Genomic DNA, 21,747 nt, shown 5'->3' with positions numbered 1-21,747 from the left:
TTTACTTGAATTAATGACCTGCCCTTATAGAAATGAAGGTGATACCACTTATCTGACATTAATTTCCAGATTCTACAATAAATTCAGCTGTTGTTAACTTATATTTAACTTTATTCCTAAAAGCAGAGCCTATGGCTACTTTACTGAAGGAACCATTAGATTCAAAGAATTTTAGAGCAGAAAGGGAATTCAGAGATCTTTTAACTGAACACCCTCATGTTACCAATGAGACAATGGAAGGCCAAAGAAGGTGGGTGACTTGTCCTAGCCGTGGCTGTATAGCTGATCAGTGATTGCTTCAGGACCAAAATCCAGGTCCCTTGATATTTTTGGGCACTAAACTGCCTCATTACTTTTAGAGGGTGACATCCTGTACATAATATCTAGAACAGTGATTATTTTCAAATTTTTGGAAAAGACTGGTTAATACCTTGAAAAAACTTACCAAAAAAAGCAATACTTCAATTTATGTGTGAGAGCTGTGTTGCGTAAGAGAACACAGGTTTACAGCTCAGGCTCAAACCCTAGGCCCACCACTTAGTGGACACACCTCATGGAGCCTTATCTCCTTCATCAGTAAATTAGGGGTTATAATATTAAGCTTCTGGGTTGTTTTTGATGATAAGTGGGCTAATGTATTATAAACTGTCATGTACACATGAGCATTCAAAAATGTTAGTTTCCTTTTCATACTATTCCTACTGAATTTTCACAGTGTTTGTGTGATATTGCAAGAAGATGGTTCTATTTTAATTTTACTGTGGGAAAACTGGGGCACATCATTCTGTAGAACGTTCGTTGAACATCTGGATAAGACGTGTAGTGGGTAAAGCATAGCCTTTAGAAATTGATCTTGGTTCTAGAGCCACCATGTACTAGCTGTGTGATTTTAGGCAAGTTACTTAGCTTTTGCATGCCTGTTAAATGAAAATAACACTAACTTCCTCATAGGATGTTGTGAGACTTAAGTAAAGCACTTAGCACATAGTGTGGCACATAGAACGGGTACCAAAATGTTGGTTCCCCTTCCTTTGCTGGAGAAGTACCGGGTTGTACTGATGACATCAAAGTAACTCAAGTGGCTTCTTTTTCTCTCAAAACATGAAGGCTTTTTCTCCTCTTCCCTCTATATTAAGCCTGTAAACCATGGACTAAAATTATCCTGATGAGATGGAAAGGAGCCATTTTTCTAGCCTTATTTTTTGCTATATGTACTCAGCAATAGCCACTAATGGGTTTAGAATCAGCCCTCATTCCAAAAGCACTTATTTAACTTTCTCCAAAGCCTCTTTCACTATGTCTATGTCTATGTTTAGGGCTTATCTTATCCACTGAATTCTTTCATCTCAATGAGTATATTTTTTTCATTCCCATGGTGTTTAATTGGATCTTTTCATATCTGCCTCTTCTTGTTTGGTTTCTGGCGTTTTTCAAAATTTCCTAAATTCTTGTTTCTTCTATTGGATGTTATCCTTCAAAGTAATTTTCAGATTGTCCTATTCTCTTCCTTTTATCTGAAGGGAACTCATATCTTCACGGTTGCTTTCTTGGTTGTATTTCCCCTCGCTATTTGTCTATTATGATTTTTGCGGGCTCATTCTGAGCGGGAGCTCTCTCCCCTCTCTGCACTCTCGGTGCCCTGTCCAGGGACCTTATGGTTATCACCACTGCCACCCCAGACCCTCCAGTGCAGGACCAGTTCGTATATTGGCAACGTAGGACTTGCACACCATCTTGATATTGAGGATGTCACATTCGAGCACAGATCTTGGTTTGCGAACCTTTTTCTGGCTGTAAGGTTGTAACTTTCCTAGGTTCTCATATAGCCATGGCCCAACAATTAGCATCGGGCAGTTTCAAGGGCACTTTTTCACCTTCATTCATGGGCAGAAGAGCTCCCAGTGTCCTCCAGGGAGCCTGACTCTGGCCCTGTGGGATCCTCTCAGCCACTTTCTTTCCAAGTGCACATAGAATATTCTCCCAGAAGGACCATATTCTGAGCTATGAAACAAACCTCAATACATTTAAAAGAATTGGTATCATGTAAAGTATGTTCTCTGACCACCACAACAGAATTCAATTAGAAATCATAACAGAAAATTATCTGGAAAATTTGCAATTTGGAAATTAAACAACACACTTCTAAGTAATTCAGGGGTCAAAGACATATCACAAGGGAAATTAGAAAATCTTTTGACCTGAATGAAAATGAAAACACAACATTTCAAAATGTGTGGCGTACAGCTAAAGGGAGTGCTTAGGGGGAAATTTATAGCATTGAATCTTTATATTAGAAACAAGAAAGGTTTTGAATCAGTAAAATAAGCTTTCATCTTAAGCTAGAAAATAAATAGCAAATTCAACTCAAAGCAAGCCGATGCAAGAAGATATATGGATAAGAATAGAAATCAACGAAACTGAAAACAGAATAAAGATGGAGAAAATCAACGAAATAAGAAGATCAATAAAATTAATAAAACTCTGATCAGAATAATCAAGAAAAAAAGAGATTGGACACAAATGAGCAATATCAGAATGAAAGGGCATCGCTACAGGTTTTGCAGATATTAAACAGATAAGGGAAAATCATGAATGATTTTATGTCAATACATTTCATACCTTAGAAGAAATGGAAAAATTATTTGAAAGGCACAAATGACCAAATATCACTCAAGAAGAAATAGATAAGCTGAATAGTCCTGTATCTATTTTTTAAAAATTGAATTTATGCTTTATTAAAAAAACAAACTTTTAAAACTTCCAATAAGAAAACGCCTGACCCACATGGCTTCACTGGAAAATTCTATCAAACATTTAAAGAAAATTAACACCAATTTTACATAAATCTATTTTTGAGTCTTCTGAAGGCAAGATACTGAGCTAAAGACTCTATAAGAAAAATTAGCGCAGAAACACTCAGTAGGTAAAGAATTTTGCTTAGAAGTGTTAGTTTCTTGTGTTCACTAGTACTTTCCACCAGTAAAAATGAAATCTTCACTTAGATCAGAGGACAGAGGAAAGCCCCTCTGAGCCTTAAACGGAGTCAGTCTCTCTCCTTTTCCTGCTTGAGGAGTACTCATTCAAGCAGCATCTATCCACCAAGTCTCTACTCTGAGCCAGCCATTGTGCTGGACCCCCAGAGTATTTACCCTCAGGTCCTTGGTCTGGGTCTCCAAGTGCCTCATGTGCTCCAGAGTGCTTGCGCTGGCACTCAGGCCCTGCAGCTGAGACTTGACTAGGCGGAGCTCACCCTCCATGGTGGCCAGGTCATTCAAGAGTGTCATCACACAGCTGTCACAATCTGTAGGGGCCACAATCAAAGGCAAACGTGCTGTGGGCTGAAGCCACAGGAATGCAAACAGAGCACAGGGCTGCACAGCCCAGTTACTATGCACATAGGTCATCACAGGCAATAATTACCATCCTGGACTTCTCCGGGAGGGATGTAGATGTTGAAAAAGGGAGATCTCTAGTCAAGGAGTATTTTAGAAAGAACTCGTGGAGTGGGGGAAATGGACGAAGGGGATCAAAAGGTATAAACTTTCAGTTATAAGAAAAATAAGTTCTCATGATGTAATGAACAGCATGGTGACTGTAGTTAACAACATTGTATTGTATACTTGAAAGTTGCTAAGAAAGTAGATCTTAAAAGTTCTCATCATAAGAAAAGAATTTGTAATTATGTAAGATGATGGATGTTAACAAAACATTGTGATAATCATTTTGCAAAATATACATATATATATATCAAATCATTATGTTGTACATCTTAAACTGACACAATGTTGTATGTAAATTATATTTCAACAAAACTGCCAAAAAATGGTGATTCTATGCAACTTGTTGCTTATTTTGTATGTGGGAAAAATAGTAATAAATAGCTTTTATTTATTGAGTGCTTGCTATTCACCAGGCATTATAATAAGGGACTTACAAGAATTTTTCCAACTCTATGAGGTTGGTATATTTATTATGTCCATTTTACAAATGATAAAACTCAGGCTTAGAGAAGTAAGGTCACTTGCCCAAGGTCATACACCTATTAATTGACAGGCTGGATTTGACCCTAAGTCCCCTTCCATCTCCTCCCACTATCGTTTTCTCAGCCTGGAAACTGCATGTCCCAGCATGGGGCTCACAGATTTTAAACTAAACCCCATAACTTGGGAAGGAGGGGGCACTTTCTTATCTCACCATCACATTCTTCTCCAGGGCCATCATCTTTGGGTTCTTGGTTTATGCAGTCTGAAATGAGGAATAACCAAAGAAGATATTGTTATTAAAACTCCTCTTCATCTGCTCTTTAACATGGCTTTTAGAAAAGCTGGTTTTTGGAATATTTTAGTCACTCAACTATCCAGCATCTTTGGCTCTTCCATTTTTCCTCCCTCACCTGAGCCATTGCTCAGGGAGCTTCCTCAACCCCCAGCAGTCTTGCTGCAGGAACTTCTCTTCTGGCCTCTTTGATTATAAAGTCACTTCGTTCTCTATAAAGGGTCATGGCATCCTAATGAAATTAAAACTCCTAATTGTTAGTATTAAGGCTTTTTTTGATAGCTTCCTATAAAACTGTTGATGTCTCTTGGAATGTCATTCAAGAACATTCAATAAACATTCATCGAACACCTTCAAGCATCCATTGTGTGCCATGGCCCTGTGCTAGGTGCAGGAAGTACAAAGATATCAAGACAAAAATCACTGCAGTTCTGTGGTTTAATGGTCCCATGGGGCAAGGAGACAAATTATACAACAGTGTGACAGATACTGTGAGAGAGAGATACGCATACAATGTCAGTGGACCCCTATCTCCAAATACCACACATATCAGCTGAATTTTGAAGTTCTCAGCTACAGTCAGGAAAGCCCACTGGTCATCCTTGGACATTCTTTACCCCTTCCACTTCTACTCTTTTTCCCCATACTATGTATCCTTACACTGAAATGCCCTCTCGCTTCCCTCTGAAAAATAATCTAACTTCACCACATGAAATCTCTAGGCTTGAAGTTTCCCTGGACATGCTATAAAGAGGCTTTCATGATTGTTCTTCTCAGCGACAGGCAATATTCCACACTCTGTGTGCATATATATATATATATTTTAAACTTTTAATTGTAAAAAAAATAATCTAAGTTCACGATGGAAATTTTTGGACAATAAGAAAAATAAGGTGAACACATCACTCTTGATCTTACCACTCAATGTCTCCTTTCTATATATTTGTATATGTTTTAATTTATCATATATAATCATAGTTTGCTCTTACTCATCCTTTTTAAAAGATCTTTTACTCATTCTTATATGTATATATAGTTGTGTCACTTTTATTTCCTCAATTAGGCTGTAAATACCTGTGGCCAGGAAACATGGTTTTATTTCCCTCACAATCTCCCACAGCCCCTAGAACAGTCTATGGGGGTCTTGGCTTATGTAGATGATTGATTTATCAGTGCAATTTTCTCAACAAGTTTGAGTTTTGACCACCAAGGATTCTATACACTATTGATTGAAAGTAAAAGAAAGAATGAAAAAGAGGGAAAAAGGCTCATAGGAACAAACAAGTCTCATGTGTGAGGATTTTCTTCCATTTTTAAAACGAATAGTTATCATCCCCATTTCAGGTTGTTTATTTTTGTTATTAGAGTAAGGGAAGAGAGGGTTGAAAAGGCATTAATTTCATTAATACTCTGCGTGTGATGTTGAAGCTTCTCCTTGAATACCTCCACTGACAGTAGAACTCATCCAGATGGGCTAGAATTGGCCCATCATTTCCAGCTGTTGAGGACATTTTGAATTCTAAATGTGTCAGAGGAGGCATTTGCTATCTCTCCCAAGTTTGCCATCTGATAAGTGGGTGAGCATGTCTTCTATATTTCCGTTCAAGTCAACAATGTTGAGCAGGATGGAGTCAAGATGAAGCTCCAAGGCAGGACAATAGATACCTTGTTCTAGACTGGTAATAACCCATTTACTCTGCATTCTTTTGGAAACAGTCACTTGACCAATCTAAGGCACACATCCAGGGTTTAGTTCTTCATCTTGTCCATAACAATAAGATGAGAGCTTTTATCTAAGGATTTGGCATTACACTATATTAATGGCATTTTCTTGATACATCACATTGATATTCTCTGTCAGAGAAGGAAGAAGACAGTCTGCCTTTTTTGTTGAAGTTGTTCCTAAGGAACCCATCCTAACTCCCAGCAATAGTCTTTTCCTTGGTATGTAAAATCCATCTCAATTATAACACCCATATCCTGGAACATTATTGCTATTAGAGAAAGAGTACTCTGACTTCTTCAGATATACACATGAAGAGAGCTGACGTGAAAGCTTATAATGTCAAAGGGAGATTTTAGCAAAATCACCATAATAGAGCCTGAAGTTAATTTGGCCATTAGTTAAGTTTTAAAAACAATTTTACATTTTTAAAAAAATCTACTTGAACTAAGTTATTCACCAAAGCTGTAATTACTACCTAAGCATTCCCAAGGTTGTCAAAACAAGAGGACAATTTGTTAGCTGGAATCCTGTCTTATGCTTCCTGAAAACATTTGCTTGGGTTTTTCGCCTGCTATTTGACACCAGTTTGATAAATGCAGGTTAAGAGATGTATGAGTGGATCTTACCTCCAGTCACGGGGTCACAACTGCCCAAGTGGCCATTGTTGTTACAGTTGCATGGTTGGCAGCTTCCTCCAAATTTCTGGGGGTTTCCGAAATATCCCGGTGCACACCTGCACAAAATACGGAAAGAGACGAGAAACATCCAAAGAACTCATGATTAATTCCACTCAATTTTCTCAACCTCTAGCCTTCTGTTTTGCATATTGTAACTCTATGGGAGGAAGGGCTGACATAGATTTGCAGAGTGACTGTGTCTCAGTCCAGGGATGTTCATGACTTGAACGAGAACGGTGAGAGCGGGAGGCAGGCAGAGATTGCTCTCTCTCTCCCTGACACCCAGGACGACAGGATTCTCAATTATCCCTATAGCCGAATTCAGACGAACGAATTGCACACTGGAGCCAGTGGTGTGACCAATATGGAAATCAAGGGTGGCTGAATTTTATGCAAGAGTTATGTTCTTGAAAATATCACACAATTAAATATTCCTTAACTTATGGCTAATTTCCTCAAAGAAAACAATTTAAAGTAAAATTCATATAATTTCAAATTTCCGCATAAAGGGGGATTTTATTAATATTTCCTATTGTACTATTTCAAGTCTGCATAATCATATTTACGTGTATGTGCACAGACTGCTGCAGTGATGTATATATATATAACAGGCTTAAACAACTGAGAGCAGCTACCGCAGCTAATGGTGGCCTAGAGACTTTATTATTCTAGATAATTGAGTGATGAGAACTCAGTTCTTTATTTACAAGTTAAAAGATCATATTTCCTTGATTCTGAGTTTCTGCTTTTTAAAAACTAAAACAAACACATGTTAATGTTTCTGGAATTGGGATGTAAACTAAAATATTTCCGCCCATTAGCAAAGTTCCACTCCCACTCTACCCCTCGACAAGTTGTTATTAAATCGATGTGTGTCGTGTATAATCATCAACGGAATTGACAGAATCAAGGAAACAGAATATTTGACTCTCTTCCCCAGATTTAACCTTTGTATCAAAGAACTGCTTGGCAATTTTCATATGCTGGTGATACAGTGCAAAGATTACAGGTTTTGAATCCACAAGATCTGGCTGGGTCCCTGCTTCCACCACATACTATGTAATCTTGGGCTGTTATCCCCATCCCCTCAAGCTTCTGTTTCTTCATCTTTTCCTCCCATGAACACGTAAGCTCCATGAGGGCATGAATTTTTTGGCTGTCTCCTTACTGATATATCCCTAGCAAGTGGGACAGTGCCTCGGCCCATATTAGGTGCCAGATAAATGTATGCCAAATGAATAAATGAATATATAATTGTGCTAACAATACCTATTTTGGTTGATGGATATGATATAAAAGATAAGGTAGTAAAGAATCTAATACAATGCCTGCACATAATAGAATAAAAGATAGCTACCATTTTAAGACATGATGACATATTCATATGTATATTGTATTTATGTATAATTTGTATCATTTGTAATTATGACATTTCAGAAAGTAGATGGGAAGCAGAAAACCCATGCATTGCCTAATTATCAAGACGGTAACTAAGCTGAGGTGGCTTATCTAAGTCTACCAAGCAGGTTGGTAATATACTAATAACATGGCTTTACTTTAGGTGACCAGCCCTGTATTCTACCTAATAAACCATGTCACACAAAAGATCTATGTTTAAAATACTTTATTTTTTGATGTCTCATGCACATCTAAACTTTCCAAGCAAATGATACACAATGACAAAACATATTAAAATTACATAAATATTCAGGAAATTTGATTTGCTTCTTCCTTACTCCTGCACAGAAGTAGTTACCAATTACAGGAAATAACTGGTTCTCTCATTCTTATTTCATGGTAGTGGCTAAACACAATGGACTAAAGTCAAACTTTCCGATTTCATAGTAACCTCGCTGCAACAAACAGAGAGAACACGTTTGTCATCTGTGGCTCTGGGTGGAAAACGTGCCCCAGAGCACGCTGTGCGCTGAGAAGCCTGTCTTACTCACTCCCCAAGCTTGGCTGCTCCCTGCTCCGCCCAGCTACCTCTCGCATCTATTCTCACTTTTCCCTCTATGTTGTCCTTGTATTTATCATTGCATAGTTAACAACCAGTGCTGGGAATGACGCCTGGCGGCCGGGCACAGAGTGGGTGCTCAATAACTGCTTAACAAATGAAAAATTTTGACATTAAAATGCCATTTACTTGTGAACAAGTTTTTTTAAAAAAAATTTAAGAAACAATAGCTTGCTTTCTTCTGACATCAAGTCTAACAAACATAAGCAGAGAGGACTGTTAATTAAGTATTTCTCTTTTCAAATCAGCAGCCTGCCAATGGATGTCTCATCTAGCCTGTTGCTGTCTTCCACTTCATTGTTTATGAAGGACTCTAAGGAGGATTAAATTAGGATGCCTCTCCCGGGTGGGAGGCCCACAGCTTTTAAATCATAGAGCTGGAAGACCTTTGCAATCTCTGCTCCCCACTCCACTCAGTCTTTCTGTCTCAGTAGAGCTGCCCTTTCCGTCCCTCACCCTTCAAGGCTGGTTGGATGTCCCTCCAACTATGGCCTGACTTAGCCCAGTGATGTTTTCTCTCACTAGTTTAACAGCTCCTTTGTATGTCTGTCCCCTACTAGACTGCAAAACCCTTGAGGGCAGTCTGTGCTCTGGTTGATGACGTGTTTCAAATGCTTAGCATGGTGCCAGGCATATATGAGGCTCTCCATACATCTGTCATTGAAAGAAAGAATGAACAATAGATGTGAGGCAAGTGTGGGCAATGTTCCTCTTGCTGAAATGGGAAACAGAACCTTGAATTGCTCCTTTTTACCACAGGTCAGTGCCCAGAGCCTTAGCTGAGGCTCGGAGTTCCCCATCATTACGCCGTCCTCCCTTCCATGCAGGGCAGGTATCCTCCAGGCCCTTGGGCTTTCTTGAATTACTTTCCTGACCTGAGCCACCTTCCACTTCCACCTTCCAGCTCCACTGGGTTCTAGGCATCCCTTCGACCTACCTAAGTCCCACCTTGTCCATAAAATGTTTCAAATAATCCGAGTCTAGAGTGGCCCTGCTTTATTATGAAATCCAGTTGAATTAATTTTCTCCTTTTTTGAAATTGGGTTAAACTCTTCTAAAGTTTATCCATAAAAATAATATGCTGGAATGATCAAAGAAAAACTGTAAATAAGGGTTATGACGGGAGCCTTGCTCGACCAAATATTCGAGGATATTTTATACTTTCAGGAATGATACGGAATTGATAGTGGCCACAACAACCAACTAAAAATATAGAAACAAATCCAAGATTATATAGAAATTTTGTATATACACATTTAGCTTCAGTGAATTCAACTAAACGTACCTGTCAAAGAAAGAGCAGGAGAGCAAGAGAGCATGAGATAAGAGAGGAAAGCACATCTGGAGCGTCGTCCCCATTCACTCAATGAGCACACATCCTGCAGTGAGCACGACACGAGGGATGTGAATCTGCTATTCCCCCCGTTGGTCTAGTTTCCTTGTGCCTCTCCTGTGTGAACATCTTACCCTACTGAGTGTGGTTCTGGGGTATAACCAAATATTATGTGTATTTCATGCAACCTGGCCCCTGGATTATTGAGAGATGGGATACTGAGATAGTTAAGGTTATCTGAACTCTGGTCAATCTTTGCCGTACATGCTGACCCTAAATCTATCTTGCCATACGAGAAGCAACACCTCCAGAAACATAGATTCCAAATTTCACCATCAGGAAGATTTGAATGTAATAAATAAAGCCATAAAAATCCTAAAAGAAAATATACATAGGCATTTACATAACCTCTAAGCATGACACTAATGGCTGAAACCCTAAAGGACAAAATAGATACAAATATAGTAAAACTTAACTGTTGCATATGTAGGATCGACTAAAACTAAACCAAAAAACATACAAAAAAAGAAAACCAAGAAGAATATTTGCAACATATAGTATGAAGGGTTAATTTCCTCTAAAAGAATTTGTACAAATCAATGAAAATATAAAAGAACATTCCACTAGAAAACAATGTGTAAAAGACTTGGAAAGCAATTCAAAAACTAAAATTTACAAATGGTCAATAAGCACAAGAAAAAAAAATCCAATCTGATTATTAAACAAAGAAACGTAAATTAAAATGACATACAATGTTCCCCTATCAAATTGGCAAATATTTTAAAAATTGATCATTTTTAGTATCCACTGGTGGCAGGCAATGGTTCTTTTGCTGCTAGTAGGAATGTAAATGATACAACTTTTCTGGAGGGCAATTTTGCAAAACATATCAAAACTCTCTAAAATTTACTTATGCTTTGACCCAAGGGATCCACTTCTATACTTACATCTTGAGGATTTATGTACAGAAATATTTAGCTAAAAGGATTTACTTTTAATGCCACTTTGAATGGAAAATGTAAAACTATCTCAAAGACCAATAGTAAGGGATTATGGAACTTCAGTGGAACTTCTGGGTCCTGACATGACGTTATCAAAGAATACTTATGGACACCGAAAGATACCACTAACATACTATTAGATGAGAAAACAAGTCAAAACAGAACGTAAAACAGCAATCTACTTTTGTTTTTAAGAAAAAGTCTGTGCACATAGAAATGATCTATAAGAATATACAACAACTTGGAGATATCAACATGGCAGCATGACAGGATCCCTTTGTCTCTCCCCTTCAATCTACAGCAAGTAAAACATCCATAACCCAACAAAGGTTACATTACAGTGTCTCACCAGGACACTGGAGAGAGCCACATATCAGTACGTACGAGGTGAGTGGATTGGAGCACACAGAGGAGGCGAAACAAGGCAGAGCCCAGGACCCTGGACCCCCCACTGTGGTGTCTGAGCCAGCTGCCCCTAGCCCCAGAGAACTCGGTGGGCAGCAGTGGAGGTGTGTGTACAACTCTGGCCAGCCAGCTGTGGCAGCACCTGTGGCCACGGGGAGTGGAGCAGCAGTGGAGGTGAAGCTCTGTGATCTCAGGCCCCCAGCAGCTACTCAGAGCCTGGTAGCAGCAGCAGAGGTGCACACAGGACTCCAACATCCCAACTGGAGTGGTGCCTGCAGCCACAAGGTAACAGGCAACAGCAGAGGCAGTGCCCCACAAACCTCTGGTGTACTCTACCAAATATTTAAAAAAGATTTAATACCTATCTTTCTCAAACTCTTCCAAAAAATTAAGGAGGCCAACATTATGCTGATACTAAAACCAGACAAGGACAACACCAAACAAGAAAACTACAGGCCTATATTGCTGATGAACATAGATGCAAAAATCCTCAACAAAAATATTAGCAAATCAAATACAACAATACATAAAAGAATCACACACCACAATCAAGTGGGATTTACTCCAGGGATGCAAGGATGGTTCAACATTTGCAAATCAATCAATGTGATACACCACACTAACAAAATGAAAAATAAAAAAATCACATGATCATCATCTTAGTAGATGTAGAAAAAGCATTTGACAAGAGTCAGCATTCATTTATGACAAAAACTCTCAATAAAATGGGTATAGAAGGAAAGTACCTCAACAAAATAAAGGCTGTATATGACAAACCCACAGCTAACATCATACTCAATGGAGAAAAACTGAAAGCAGAACAGGAACAAGACAAGGACACCCACTCTCATCACTCTTTTTTTTTTTTTTTGCTGAGGAAGATTCACTTTGAGCTAACATCTGTGCCAATCGTCCTCTTTTTGCTTGTGGAAGATTCACCCTGAGGTAACATCTGTGCCAATCCTACTCTTTTTGCTTGTGGAATATTCACCCTGAGCTAACATCTGTGCCAATCTTCCTCTATTTTATTTTGTATGTGGGTCACTGCCACAGCATGGCCACCACTGAGTGGTGTATGGAGGCTCCTGGGAACTGAACCTGGTCCACAGAAGCAGAGTGTGCCAAACTTAACCACTAGGCCATGGGGCCAACCCCTTGCCACTCTTATTCAATGTAGCATTGGAAGTTTTAGTCAGAGCAATTAGGCAAGAAAAACAAATAAAAGGGATCCAAATTGGACAGGAAGAAGAAAAACTGCCACTATTTGCAGATGACATGATTGTATATGTAGAAAACCCTAGAGAATCCACCAAAAAACTATTAAAAATAATAAATGAATACAGTAAAGTTTCAGGGTAGAAAATCAACATAGAAAATTCAATTGTGTGTCTATACACTAACAATGAACTAGCAGAAAGAGAAATCAAGAATACAATCCTATTTACAATTGCAACAAAAAGAATAAAATGCCTAGGAATCAATTTAACCAAGGAGGTGAAAGACCTGTACACTGAAAACTGTAAGACATTGTTGAAAGAAATCAAAGAAGACACAAAGAAATGGAAAGATATTCCATGTTTGTGATTTGGAAGAATTAACATAGTTAAAATGTCCATATTACCTAAAGCAATCTAGAGAGTCAATGCAATCCCTATCAAAATCCCAACATTTTTCATGGAAATACAACAAAGAATCATTTATATGGAACAACAAAAGACCCCAAACAGCCAAAGCAATCCTGAGAAAAAAGAACAAAGCTGGAGGTATCACACTCCCCGATTTCAAAGTATACTACAAAGCTATAATCATCAAAGTAGCATGGTACTGGCAGAAAAACACACAGAGATCAATTTAACAGAATTGAAAGCCCAGAAATAAATGCATACATTTATGGACAGCTAATTTTTGACAAAGGAGCCGAGAACATACAAAGGAGGAAGGAAAATCTCTTCAATAAATGGTGCTGGGAAAACTGGACAGACACACGCAAAAGAATGAAAGTAGACCATTATCTTATACCATATACAAAAACAGACTCAAAATGGATTAAAGACTTGAACACAAGATCTGAAAGCATAAAAGTCCTTGAAGAAAACATAGGCAGTATGCTCTTTGACATTGGTCTTAGCAGTATCTTTTTGGATATGTCTCCTTAGGCAAGGGAAACAAACAAAATAAACAATTGGGACTATATCAAACTAAAGATCCTCTGCACAGTGAAGGAAACTATCAACAAAACGAAAAGACAACCTAACAACTGGGAGAACATATTTGCAAATCATATATCCGATAAGGGGTCAATATCCAAAATATACAAAGAACTCATACAACAAAAAAACAAACAACCCGATTAAAAAATGGGTAGGGGATCTAAACAGACATTTTTCCAAAGAAAATATACAGATGGCCAACAGGCACATGAAAAGATATTCAACATCAGTAGTTATTAGGAAAATGCAAATCAAAACTACAATGAAATATCACCTCATCCCTATTAGAATGCCAACTATTAAAAAGACAAAAAGGAACAAGTGTTGGAGAGGATGAGGAGAAAACGGAACCCTCATACACTGCTGGTGGAAACGTAAACTGGGGCAGCCAGTATAGAAAATAGTATGGAAATTCCTCAAAAAATTAAAAATAGAATTACCATATAATCCAGCTATTACACTTCTGGGTATTTATCCAAAGAACATGAAAACACCAATTTGAAAAAGTAACACGTACCCCTGTAATCATTGTATCATTATTCACAACAGCTGAGACTTGGAAAGAACCTAAGCGCCCATTGATGGATGAATGGATAAAGAAGATGTGGTATATATATATATATATATATATATATATATATATATATATACAATAGAATACTATTCAGCCATAAAGAAAGATGAAATCTTGCCATTTGCAACAACGTGGATGGACCTTGAGGGTATTATGCTACCTAAAAAAGTCAGAGGGAGAAAGCCAAACACCATATATGATTTCACTCATATGTGGAAGATAAAAACAACAACAACAAACACATAGACACAGAGAACAGCTTGGTGGTTACCAGGGGGAAGCAGGGTGGAGGAGGGTGAAAGGGGCAAAGGGGGACATTTGTACGGTGATGGATGGAAACCAGACTTTAGATGGTGAACAGGATGTAGCACACACAGAAGTTGAAATATAATGATGTACACCTACAATTTATATAATGTTATAAACCAATGTGCCCTCAATAAAAAAGAAATTAAAAAAAGAATATACAAGTTTTTAACAGTGGTTTTCTGCAGGTAAAATGATTATGAATAGGCCTGTAGCGAGCGTACGTGAGCATATAGGGCTATTTAGGGGTGTGGTGGGCCTTGTTGGTTCTTTGCTCACCTGTATTACATCATTTTTATAATAAATATGTATTGACTTTATGATAAAGTTATTTTAAATTTAAAAATATGGTGTCCATATGATTCATTTGTTATACGGTTACTTTCCCAAATAGACGTGTGTTATCTCCCCAGCTAGATTGTAAGTAGCTTTTACAGTCTTCATAATACTGGGCAGTGCCCTATGCATAGTAGCTAATCACGAAAATTTGTTCATGAAAATACTAAAGCTTGGCTCTGTGGCCCTTTATAATTAAGTATATACTTTCCATTTTGCAACATTTATTCTTTTGTTTCATAAACATGACTGAATATGTATTATATGAACAGTACCATGCTGGGCACTAGGGAGTCAGAAATTAATAAGACACAGACTATCCTGCAAGTGTTCATAAGATCGTGTGGGGATAAAGAGAGAGGTGTGTGTGTGCGTGTCTATGAATATCTAGGGCTGCGGATGTTTGTGTGTATGTAGGCTTATGTAGAGTTGTACACACAGCAAGTAGGGATGTGTGTGGGCTGGGGGGAGGTAGAGCTGTGTATACATGTGGGTTGGAGTATGTAGGGATGAGTTCACACGAGGGGTAGGGGTGTGTTGGGAGAAGGGGTATATAGGGGTGTGTAGGGGAGTGTATACAGCTATGACATACTGGACCTCATTCTCAAATTTCTGAAACACGTTCAAAACAAGAAAGAGAAGGAAGTTAATGATTTATCAAGTGAGCCGTTTTGTGTTTTTCCCAGGAAACCTCTTACTAGCCTCAGCGAAAACAAACGCCCAGCTCCTAGCACTGAGCTACAACCCTGCTGAGCGCCACCCACAACCCAGTGCCTGCAGCAACCTGCCCACAGAGCCCACCCCCACCTGCTGGATGAGGGGATGGGAAGGGGAGCCACGGGGGAGGGGCGGGGGGCCGGGGGGAGAGGGGCGGGGAGGGGGCGGGGCGGGGATGCGGAGGATCAGGAAGGGGGAGGGGCCGCACCTACCTTTCGCACTGTGTTCCTGTGTATCCAGGTTTGCAGGAACACTTCACGTTTCCCCCAGTCACAACACAGCCGGTGGCAAAACTTGAAGGAAGACAGAAAAAAGCCGCAGTAAGAACATAAATCGATAGGCTTTATTTTCGTTATTTTTGGCCACAGAGAACTGACTTGCATTAAGTGAAAACAGAGACCAAGGGTCTGGCTACTTTTTGTGTGAAGAAAATTTTGCCTATTGAGATTTGTAGAGCTAATGATGAATTATTTCAGCTGACATTGGGCAAATTTTGGTGAAGACACACTGGAGACACTTATTCTGTTTTATTTTTGGCTTGGAGAAAACATTCCTTCCCTTACGTCAGAGCGAAGTAGCTCACTTTGGAAGAGATGATTACAACAGCATTTTTCCAGGAATAACAAGGAAGGAATAAAACAAGCCCAGGCAGAAAAAAGAACAGAGAGTTCTGATTCTTTAAAAAAATTTTCTCCTCGATTATTCTAGTTCTTTTCTATCGGGTGCATGGCTTTCTGGGAAGAAAAGGTGGTGGAGGGTCCAAGCAAGCAACTTCAGAAGGAACTGAGGCACAAAGCATGCTTGATGCCTAGGTATTTCTGTTGGCATAACCAATGATGATTTTTACACTTTTCAAATCAAGTTGTGGAATTTTGATTCCTTTTCTTTTAGTTCTAAACTGGTGTATATTTGAGAAGCTTTAAATTTTTTTTTTTAATAGACAAGATCATGAAAATTCCCTGTTGCCTTGTGAAATGTCTACGTCTGTGCATTGAACATTACACATGGAAATCTGAGGGAAAGTAACTCCATTTATCCTTTGCTGGTGTGGGGACCTGGAAATGGTCACCCCAAGATATGTCTCTTTGGCATGATGATTATTTGAGGCTAGTAACTTTGCAGACAGGATAGAAACTGAAAAGTAGAATTTACTTACCCTTTGTAAGAGACATTTACATTGTAAAGGAACTCTCCATCTGTAAAGATATCTCCCTCTCTGTACCAAGAAGGGGAGATGACCTTGTCTCTAGAAACTCTCAATCAATACCAAAGGCAAGGACTTAAATCTGCATTTTATTGTGCTTGTCTGGTAACCTCCTGTAACTGACTTCCCTCCCCCTCCCAACGTTGGCATTTCTTTAAGGATTAAGCATCTTTCCTTAGGCTAGGAACTGATTGCTGCGCTCACCTGTGATCACCCAGCTCATGACAATAGACTTGCCTCCTGCTCCGCCCACCGAGACAGCAGACCCACTATCTGCTGTGTCCATCAAGCACTGTGCTGACAAGGCAATCTTGTGACTATTGTGGGAGGGACATTTCAATCATATGTGAAGTATCCTGTTTGGGGGTATATAACTGCTCTGTGCACCCCACTTCTTCGGTGCCCTTTCTTCCTTCGGGAAGAAAGGTCCCGGGCCATGGTTCCTCATAAAGTTTTGTTTAATTTTCTCTTGCTATTCTGTCTCATGTGAATTTAATTCGTTCTCTGGCGAGATGAACCCACTTTGGATAGAGGAAATGTCTTCCTCCCCTACACTGATAAGAGAATTCTTATTTGGGAATCTTCTCTTGGCTTATTACATGGATACAAAGTTACACTCTAAAGGGATAGTTCCAAGTTTGTCAGCAGTATTAATATGGCTGGAAGGAGAATCAGATAAAAATAGGGTTTTATTGATAAATCTGAGGAACTGTGTTACTTCACCTGCATAGAAGCTGGAAGCTGACCTTGATAACAATACGCTTTGCAACCAAAGATGTAAAGCTTTTCCGAAGCACCCCGTGGAAATCTCACCGCTTTCTACTCTCCCCAGCTTCTGTTTGAACAAGTCTGGGCTGGTGTCAAGTGACAGATCCCTTTACAAATAAAGTCACAGGACTGGGCAGGTTTAAGGAGTATCAAATACACAGATGGCAAAGCTGGGTGAACATTTCAAATACGCATCTCCAGAAAAGCCACATTTGGGCTAGTGACTTTGGTAATTTTCAGACTTGGCCACTTTCTCTGATACTCAGCTAATATCAATCAGCCTTGGGGTCCACACTTGTTCCAGAGCCTGTGCACTACTGATATTTTATCAGTATCGTCCTGATTTTCAAACCAACTCTTGCTTTACTTAGTAACTTGTTATATTTTGCTTGGACCTACAGTGAACATGTCCTGATGAGCCAGAATATGACAAGTTGCCAAGCCCCAACAGAGCATGGATTACCATGAAAAGAAAATGGTAGCTTTCTACCTATATAATCTGTTGGCCATACTAGAGTCTGAATGACAACTCAGATCACATGACTCTGTGGCTCAGAACTGTCCCATGGCTTCCATTACACTGAGGATAAAGTGCAAGCGCCTTAACACAGCATGCAGGGTCCTACAGGATCTGAACTCTGGCTGCCACACCAACCTCATCTCCTGGCCCTCCCTCCCACACCGAACTCCAGCCAATCTTGCCTTGTTACTGTGGGGACCTGGAAATGGCCACCCCAAAATATGTCTCTTTGGCATGAGGATTATTTGAGGCTGGTTTCTTTCCAGACAGGAAAGCAACTGAAAAGTAGAACTTACTTACCCTTTGTAAGAGACATTTACATTGTAAAGATATCTCCCTCTCTCTACCAGGAAGAAGGGGAGATGACCTTGTCTCTAGAAACTCTTAATCAATGCCAAAGGCAAGGACTTAAATCTGCATAATAATCTTATTCCTGTTTCTGGTAACCTCCTGTAACTGACTTCCCTCCCCCTCCCAACGTTGGCATTTCTTTAAGGATTAAGCATTTTTCCTTAGGCTAGGAACTGATTGCTGCGCTCACCTGTGACCACCCAGCTCGAGACAATAGACTTGACTCCTGCTATGCCCACCAAGATAGCAGACCCACTACCTGCTGTGTCCATCAAGCACTGTGCTGACAAGGCAATCTTGTGACTACTGTGGGAGGGACATTTCAATCATATGTGAAATATCCTGTTTGGGGGTATATAACTGCTCTGTGCACCCCACTTCTTTGGTGCCCTTTCTTCCTTTGGGAAGAAAGGCCCCGGGCCTTGGTCCTCATAAAGCTTTGTTTAATTTTCTGTTGCTATTCTGTCTCCTGTGAAATTTAATTCGTTCTCAGGCCAGATGAACCCAACTTAGGTGGAGGAAAAGTCTTCCTCCTCTATATTACTGTCCACGAACACATCACTACAGGGGCTTTCTCTCCTGTTTTTTCCTTGCCTTGGACTCCCATCACTAAGATATTGTCATGGCTTACTCCATCTCATCATTCCTTGGTCCCTGCCCGACAACTTCAGAAAGCCCTCCTGTCACCCTCTCTAAAGAATCTACTCACTATCAATTGCATAACCCTTTTATCAATCACATAGCCCATCTCTACGTGAAATTATATGTCTTATTTATCTGTTCATGTCTTTATTGAGTGTGACAACTCCCCCCACAGACATTCTCCAGGTCAAGCCTCATGACATCGGAATCTTTGCCGGTTTTCTTTACTGCAGTTTCCTCAGCATCTAGAGAAGACCAACTCCTAGCCCTGTAATGGATGCTCAATAACTAATTGTTTAGTCACTAAATGAATAGCAAAAGGAAAGAGGAAAAGGAAAAACTCAGAAGCATACAACTTGGAAAGACTGCTTTTTCCGTTTTATATTTTTTGTTATTCTTCTCTTTTAATATTACTGCTTTATTGAGATAAAGTTCAGATACTATACAATTCACCCATTTCAAGTGTACAATTCAATGGCTTTTACTATATTCACAGAGTTGTACAACCATTACCACAAACAATTTTAGAACATTTTCATCACCCCAAAAAGAAATCCCATACGCTTTAGCAGTTACTTCCCATTTTCCTCCCACTCCCCACCCTAGCCCTAGGCAATCACCAAACTACTTCCTATCTCAACAGATTATCTTCAAGCTTCCACAGTACCTGTTTGAATGAGGACACGGGCAGACCATGCAGGATCCCTGGACGGCGTTCCTATAGTGACCCTCCTTGCAGCGCTCACAGTGGTTCCCAGCGGTGTTATGCTGGCAGTTCTTGAGACGGAGGAACAGTATAATTAACAGCAGCCAATTATACTTATTAAGATCATTATCATCTTAATTGATGATTAATTGTGATGAGTCACATACTTATAACTCAAGTCCTCTGACTCTGTATGGTGATATCAGTTCAACTTGCTGAATATTTTTCCTGCCTATCCAATCACTGTCGGTGTTAAAAATGAGGTGTAAGTGCCCTTCTATCAGCCACTGGTGCTCACCATTGAGAGGTGTGATGAGATGGAGAGAGACGAGCTGGGTTCAGAGCCTTTTGTAGCTGTGGAATCTCGGGCAAGTTCTTTCACCTCTCTGAGCCTCAGTCTTTTTTATAAATCAATTTTATTGATGTATGATTTACATACAATTCTAATTTTCTTAAAATGTACAGTTAGAATCATACCTACTTTCCAAGGTTGCTGGGAGGACTTTAAAAAGTATAATAGGGCCTCAGCAAATGCAGTCCCTTCCTCTCTTCCCCTTGGAATTGCTTCTACGAAAATTAACTTGATTTTACCTCACTCAACAAAGATAGAGCAAAAAGCAATAAAACTGAAATAAGTTTTTAAAACATGGCATTTGTTACAATAATAAAAAGTTGCATCATATCTGAAGAAAGTATTCAATTCCAATGTCTTAAAGAAGCAAGACATTAATTTCATCTAAGCTTTGTGTTGACAAATAAAAATGGCAAGCAATAGGATATACTGGAGAATATGAGGAAGCCATTTGGTATAAACCTAATTCGGCCTGACCTTGTCTTTCCAAAAGGGCCTGACCGAGGCCGTTGAGCATGCATTGTATATCTGCTTTAGAGATTCCCTATGGCAAGAGCAAAAGGCCCTTGAGGTAAAGGTCCAACTTCCCTCCCCCTCCCAACGTTGGCGTCTCCTTAAGAGACATTTACATTGTAAAGGAACTCTCCATCTGTAAAGATATCTCCCTCTCTGTACCAAGAAGGGGAGATGACCTTGTCTCTAGAAACTCTCAATCAATACCAAAGGCAAGGACTTAAATCTGCATTTTATTGTGCTTGTCTGGTAACCTCCTGTAACTGACTTCCCTCCCCCTCCCAACGTTGGCATTTCTTTAAGGATTAAGCATCTTTCCTTAGGCTAGAAACTGATTGCTACGCTCACCTGTGACCACCCAGCTCGAGACAATAGACTTGCCTCCTGCTATGCCCACCAAGATAGCAGACCCACTACCTGCTGTGTCCATCAAGCTCTGTGCTGACAAGGCAATCTTGTGACTATTGTGGGAGGGACATTTCAATCATATGTAAAGCACCCTCTTTGGGGGTATATAACCACTCTGTATACCTCATTTCTTTGGTGCCCTTTCTTCCTTTGGGAAGAAAGGCCCCGGGCCATGGTCCTTAGATTTCAGCTCAGAATAAACTCACCCAAATTTTCATTTGCAGATTGGTTATGGATTATTTTCGTCGACAGAGTTTATGTAAAAACAACTATTTTCATGTCAAGGTCAGTGTCTAATGAAAGTCATTCTTCATAAAGTGTTGAGATCATACGACTTTGCAACTGAGCAGTCTGTTGAGACAAAGCTAAGTGAATTGTGTTGAATTGGTTTATTTTGTGGAATTTTTAGCCCAGTATAACCTTTCTTGGCTTTCCTCTAGAAGGAAGATCTAAATGCACAAAAAGAGCTGGGAAAACTCCCCTTACTGTGGGCATTCGATAATTCAGAGATACTTTGTGTTAATTACACAGCCTGGAATAAGTATAATTTTAAAAATTTGCCTATACATGTTACCTCTGTATGCAGAGGTAGTGCTGGAGTAGGAACCTTTAATGGATGTGAGTTTTTAAATAATACCTGAACCCAGATTGGGAAAAATAATACACATATATGTCCTAAGTGGGTGTGGCAGTGCTCCAACGGGAA

At 39.5% G+C, this 21,747-nt stretch overlaps 1 protein-coding gene across 5 annotated transcripts in view; it reads right to left on the bottom strand.

The window, feature by feature from the left end:
* Nucleotides 1-21,747, bottom strand: part of LAMA3 (laminin subunit alpha 3) — a 258,555-nt gene that overhangs the window by 48,476 nt on the left and 188,332 nt on the right. For all 5 annotated transcript variants that reach the window (XM_023647570.2, XM_070220837.1, XM_070220838.1 and 2 more), the window contains 5 exons: nucleotides 19,730-19,839; nucleotides 15,790-15,870; nucleotides 6,628-6,734; nucleotides 4,195-4,245; nucleotides 3,150-3,301 (listed from right to left, as the gene is read on the bottom strand). In XM_023647570.2, the coding sequence (XP_023503338.2) occupies nucleotides 3,150-3,301; nucleotides 4,195-4,245; nucleotides 6,628-6,734; nucleotides 15,790-15,870; nucleotides 19,730-19,839 (501 nt within the window). The remainder of the gene's footprint in view (nucleotides 1-3,149; nucleotides 3,302-4,194; nucleotides 4,246-6,627; nucleotides 6,735-15,789; nucleotides 15,871-19,729; nucleotides 19,840-21,747) is intronic.

The sequence above is a fragment of the Equus caballus genome, chromosome 8 (genome assembly GCF_041296265.1).
Source record: "Equus caballus isolate H_3958 breed thoroughbred chromosome 8, TB-T2T, whole genome shotgun sequence".
Lineage (NCBI taxonomy): Eukaryota > Metazoa > Chordata > Mammalia > Perissodactyla > Equidae > Equus > Equus caballus.
This window is presented reverse-complemented; position numbering and strand designations above follow the sequence as displayed.